The 6,000-nt window shown below is 36.5% G+C and overlaps 1 protein-coding gene across 1 annotated transcript; it reads right to left on the reverse strand.

Annotated features, from left to right (window-relative positions):
• Nucleotides 1-794: 794 nt before the first annotated feature.
• Nucleotides 795-2,203, reverse strand: LOC131156975 (protein IRX15-LIKE). The gene has a single exon (XM_058110764.1). The coding sequence runs from the start codon at nucleotides 1,951-1,953 to the stop codon at nucleotides 997-999; it is 957 nt and encodes a 318-aa protein (XP_057966747.1). The 5' UTR covers nucleotides 1,954-2,203; the 3' UTR covers nucleotides 795-996.
• Between the last annotated feature and the right edge of the window lie 3,797 nt (nucleotides 2,204-6,000).

A 6,000-nucleotide genomic window follows, 5' to 3' on the forward strand; every position in this document is an offset into this window, starting at 1 on the left:
AAAATTATATAGGAACGCCTGCAAAGGTAGGGGGAGAAACATTACAATAGACGTTATCTTACTCTTACTTTTACGCAAAGAAGATATTTCCTTAAACTCGAATATGTGACCAACCCATGTTATATAAATTTATATGACATGTCCAAAAATATAACGAAACTAAGTCCACAAACAATAATGAGAAGTTTCTGGCATTTTATTCTATATTTGGATAGCCTTTGAATTTTGATTTGTATTGAATTTGAATAAGATTCATACAAAATTATATTGAAATTTGTGCAAATCCAAATTTAAAATTCGAAATTTATACTCCTAAATGCAACTTAAGGTTCTTTTAATTCGAGATTTGATAAACAAACACTAATGAGAAGTCTCTGACATTTATATTCTTTTAATTGGAGATTTGATAATCTTGCTATTGTTGCCAAAGAGTGGTTGCTAAGCAAGTGACTGAAATCAAAATTTTTTAAAAAAAACTTAATCTCATATTAACATAGCAATATGAACAGAACATAAAATAATAATAATAATAATAATAATAATAATAATAATAATAATGCGCTTCTAATTCTATTATTTTATTCAAAAAATATTAAATTTTACCATTTTCTTTTACAATTTAGGAGCCGTAAGTATCATTTTAAAAAGTTTAAGGAAATATTTTTAATAAATAATATAATTTTGGAGATGTAAGCATATTTTCGTTTAATATTATTGTACTTAATATAAATAAAATTAATGATAACTTAGTAGCCAAAAGCAATAATCCATAAAGACAACAGCATGATCCATCTAAAAGAACATTTGATTTCATTAACAAGTGCCATTTTACTCGCAGCTGCAAAACAATATTATTTTGAAATTTTCTTAACAAGCCCCCGCCCCGCCAAAAGAAGGCAAAAGAGAAAGATTAATTCAAAAGAATGATTGGCCATAAATAACCACCTCGAACAACCTTTCTGTACCATTCGACATTTCCCCACCAGTTAATGGCAATCACGACGTCGACGACGACGACGACGTACTGTTCCGACAGAACTGGAAAGTGTTCTCGTCCATCTTCTCGAGAACGAAATGACCAAGATTTTCCTTAGACTCCACGAGGTTCTCCCTGCACAAGAACTCCTCGCTGCTCACCCTCTCCACCTCCCCACTGTAGTCATGCACGAACACGTGCGTCTTCGAGTTCCCCTTCTTGCTCCTCGCCAGGACGCCGGCGGTGAAGATCGACGACATCCTGCCGGGGGCGTCCGGCCAGTACCCCCTCGGTCCGTCCACCAGAATCACGTCCCACTCCACCTCGTACACGTTGTTGGGGAGGTCGTTGAGTCCCAGCTTACACTCAGAGAACAGCAGGTTCTGCACCGGCCGGCACTCGTTCCGGATCTGCTCCTTCGCCGACCACAGCAGCTCCTTCAGTTCTCTTACCTTGGTGGTGTACTGCACGTCGTACACGTCCACCTCCGGGTGCTTCTCCTCGAAGTAAGCAGCGTAGTAGCGGTTCTCGTCAATGAAGACGGTGCGGCCGTTGTGGTTGAGGGCGCGCCAGAGGAGGGTTTCGGCGGTGAGGCCGAAGACGATGAGGTTGCAGGGGGAGGAGCACTGGCGGAGGACGGCGGAGATGGTTTTGAGCTCGTCGTGGGACATGCGCCCGGTGGCGTTGGAGGTGGAGGCGTAGTGGAGGAGGGCGCTGGCCACGGCTTTGGGCAACGGGGAATTGGAGGGCGTGGCAGAGGCGGAGGTGGCTGCGGCGGTAGTTGCGGCGGCGGGGGTGGTAGAGATGGGGATAGGGATGGGAATGGAGATGGATTCGCGGGTGTAAATGAGGGTGAGGAGGAAGGCGATGGTGAGGCAGGAGATAAAGGCAATGAGCCAGAGGCGGTTGGAGCTTCCTTGTTTCTGAATGTAGGGGTGGAGCAGGATGAGTTTTGTGTTGTTGTTGACGTTCTTCATTTTCAGAGCTAGCTAGAAATGAGATATTGCCTCTCTCTCTCTCTCCTGGTTTGCAGAGTGGAGGAGAAATGGAGATTTTGAAGAGGAGGAAGGAGGGTGGAGTTGGACTTAAAGATGGAATGGGCCAACCACAGAGAGAGAGAGAGAGAGAGAGAGAGAGAGAGAGAGAGAGAGAGAGAGAGATGCAATATGGTTGAAGCAATAGTCGATGGAGATGCCTAATTGTGAAGTTGACATTAGCTGCATTAATCTTCCTACTGAGACTTTCAAAACTCAGTACTCTTGTTTATAAGTTAAGAGTTAATTAATGAGAACCAATTTTGATTAATACATGCCTGGTACGGTTTGGAGTGTTCTGTGCTAGTGTTGTTGGATGATGTTCTAATTCTTTATTTATCTAAAAAAAAGTAACATGCTGTATTATTTTTTAAGGTAGAACAGTGTCAAGGTTATTTGCATGTTTTTTTTAATTATCAAATGGAACAAAACGACTCCCTCTCTATTTTCCTTCACTTAAATATTTCAATTTTATCTTAATTAAAAGCTTTACAAAAATATTTGATTATTTTAGAATATAAATTAAAAATAATTACTACTAAAAGAAAAATATCCTTAATTCATTGTAATGCAAATAATATTGACTGCTTAATTGATATTAAGAATGGCTTTTTAAAGTTAGACTTTTTTCTGTTGAGGTTTTAAATAAGCAAATTAATAATAATTTATCATAAGAAAATACATATACTTTAAAAAAAAAGATAGTATTTGATAGCATAAACTTCAGACCTTAAATTTAAATTTAGGTGAATTTAGCCAGATTTCAATACAATTTTACACATCATTTTATCCAAAATTAGCATAACTTCAAATCTTTAGTTGTTTCAAACATAAGATTAATTTTTTTTTTATTAGAGAAATTATACAGAAAACTTCTTCTTCTTTTTTTTTATTACATACGAACTTTAACCACCAACAAGTCCTTTGGACTCCCTGGTGCGGCACCAAACCTACGGATCAGCGTCCCCCCCCCTACGTTTCGTTGATTAGGTAAAGTCCGGAATACGGACATGGTTTCCGTGCATCAGTTGGATATTCGGTCAACTCGACCCCCGAGACACATCTCCATTACCATCCACGGCCTCCGCTGGCTCACAGAGAACTCTCACCATCCATGATCCCCACTGACTCACAGAACGAAATCTTATCATCCACAGTTTCCGCTAGCTCACAGAGTAAATTCTCACCATTCACAAGTATCGCTAGTTTCGTTAGTGTATTTTTCTGAAATTGAATCTCCGATGCTCTTTCTTACGCGCTCTTCCTCCATGTTTTACGTGTTCGTGTATCTGTATTTTAAATATTAGATATGTGACAAATTAATAATATCATAAAGAAATTTTTTTTAGAGTTGGTTTTCAAGTATAATTTATCATATTGCTTGTGAGAAAGGGGGGACCCACTTTGACGTGGAGTGGGGATTAGGAGGAAAAAGGTTGGGGAGGGGTGGTTGGACTGCAGGTGGGGAGGGACGGAGGGCAGCTAACTAGCCCTATAAGCTATAGGCTATAGGCCACTATATATATATAAATAGGTGCTTCCAGATCAGAGCGACCCAGTAACTAAAAACAAGCCACGAGTCGCTTTCCCTTCTCCATCTCATCTTTGTTTCCCACGTAACCACCCTCTCGACTTTTTGTTTTTGTTTTTTTTTTTTTAAATGTTTTTCCCTCAAAGAGAAACTATAAATGAAACTAATTGAACTTAATTAATTGTCTATAAATCCATATGTATAAATTAATTATAACTACTGCGTACCAATGAAGGAGACAGTTCACCTGCACCAGACTCCACGTATACTTAATATACAAATAATAAAACGATTAATTACAATTAATTTCTCAAACCAATCGGGGCATATGAACATAAAAGAATAAAATACGGATGTGTAATTGGTCGATTCGGCCAATTCAATCAATTAGTCAAATTAATTAAAAAATTTTGATTAACTATTCATTATAATCGAACTTACCGAACTACTCTTCTCACCCAAGCCTTACCCAACCAAACCGAATTTTTGGTTAATTCGGTTAATCGAATCAAATTATAATTAATTATAGAAAAAATATATATAATTGTATGCTTTCAATATTTAATTTATATTTAATTATTAATTATATAATAATTATGAAATCCTAATTATAAATTATGTAATTTATATTTAATTATTAATTAATTATATAATTTAGTTAAATCGGTTAACCAAAATATAATTTGTCCATAATCGAACCGAATTAATTAATTTGGTTTTTTTCATGAGAAAAGTTTAGCTCTTGCCGTAAATGCTGCAAGAGAAAAGGTATTTTAAAAATTAGAATTTTATTATAGTTTGCTTAAATTGTTGAGAAGGTAGGATAGATAGTGTGAAAATTGTGTTGTTTTGGGAGTCACGTTTTCTCCGGCCAGGGAGTGGGAGTCCAAGAGCTTACTTCTCTGATGGCTACGTTGCGGATGTTGTTGGGGACATGGACTCTACTCCCCATTATTAATTAATTCATGCTTCATTATACTGTTTAATTACATGCTACAATTAATCTTATATTAAAACATTAATATACGATTGATAGTTTTACTATTCATGAGAAGAAAATGGTTTCAAAAAATTTTGCAAGTTTTGAGAGATGGGTGACCTCTATGTCTAAATGTTTATGTTTGATTTAACTATAGCAACTTTTGCGTATATTGTAAGTGCTAACCTTGTTAGGTCCGACTTAATTTTTAAAGGGTCCAAGTTCTCTTTTTAAAGACCTATTTCTGGAAATCCATTAGGGTTAGACTATTTATAAGGCATAGCGGAGAAGGAAGAGAGGAGGTTGTGTCAGTTGTTGTGAAATAAAGAGGAGCTGCAGAATTAAGTCGGGGCAGTTTTGATCAAGCAATCGTTCAAATGGTCATTGTGGTCTAATTTTGCTAAAATTTTGACAATACGTTCAAGACTCGTCGACCTTTAATATGAACGATGGAGATCTGATTTAGAGCTTTGGAGACCCAAGTTTTGTGGTCAGAACAATACCTGCGTTTTGAGTTATCTCTTTCAAATTCCTTGCTATTTATTTGTGATTCTTATATATATATATATATATATATATATATATATATTTGGGAATTTGTTTTACTCTAAGTTTGTGTGCATTTTGTGGTGTTTGAGCCGCTATAAACTTCCCTTTAAATTATAGTGGAGTTTTTGATTGGGTGATCTCTACTCATGGTTTTTATCCTTTACATTGGAGGGGTTTTCCACATAAAAATCGTGTCTCTATTTAATCGACGAGCACTCTACACTCATCGACGAGACCTTGCTGGAACCCCTTTTTGAAAAATCATTTTCTCTCATTTCTTTTATTATTTAATTACTATAATTCTCCGGATCTCTACACAAAGTATTAAATGTATTAAATATAGTAGTATTATATGTATTTGGGGTGAAGTAAACTCTCCGCTCGAGGGCTTGCTGAGAAAGGCGAGTGCCCTGATAGATATCAGTTGTAACCATATTAGGTTACATAACGTATTAGAGTAAAGGGGAGTTACATGTATGGGCGTGTAATCTCCCCTATCCTCCGAAACTTTCGCTTATAAATAATTGTATGTGTGAGTGGGTATGGTATGAGAATGGTTTTATAACTGTGGTTAATTAACAACTAATGATATTTCTCGTATATACTAAACTCATGATAGTCACACACTGGCATTAATCTATTTTGTCTTGCTGAGATGCATCTCACCCGTTATACAATTCATCTTTTTCAGGACCTCCGTGTGATCGAGCTTAGCGAGCTCGGGGTTAGGTTTGTTGGCATAGCATTTTTGTGAGAGGGTACAGATCTTGGATTTTTTTTTGGGTTTATGTTTTTAGTTTTCTGAGATGTATATATATATGGGTACTAGATGTTAGGAAATTTTTGGAATGTTTATATAGAATTCTAGTATATTATTAAGGATGTTTATTTATTTTTTCACTACGTGATTGAGATTATGATATCAGACACA

This window comes from Malania oleifera, chromosome 1 (assembly GCF_029873635.1).
Source record: "Malania oleifera isolate guangnan ecotype guangnan chromosome 1, ASM2987363v1, whole genome shotgun sequence".
Taxonomy (NCBI): Eukaryota; Viridiplantae; Streptophyta; class Magnoliopsida; order Santalales; family Ximeniaceae; genus Malania; species Malania oleifera.

Excerpts from the sequence above, each read along its gene's own strand:
- LOC131156975 (XM_058110764.1), bottom strand. The coding sequence starts at position 1,953 with ATGAAGAACGTCAACAACAACACAAAACTCATCCTGCTCCACCCCTAC.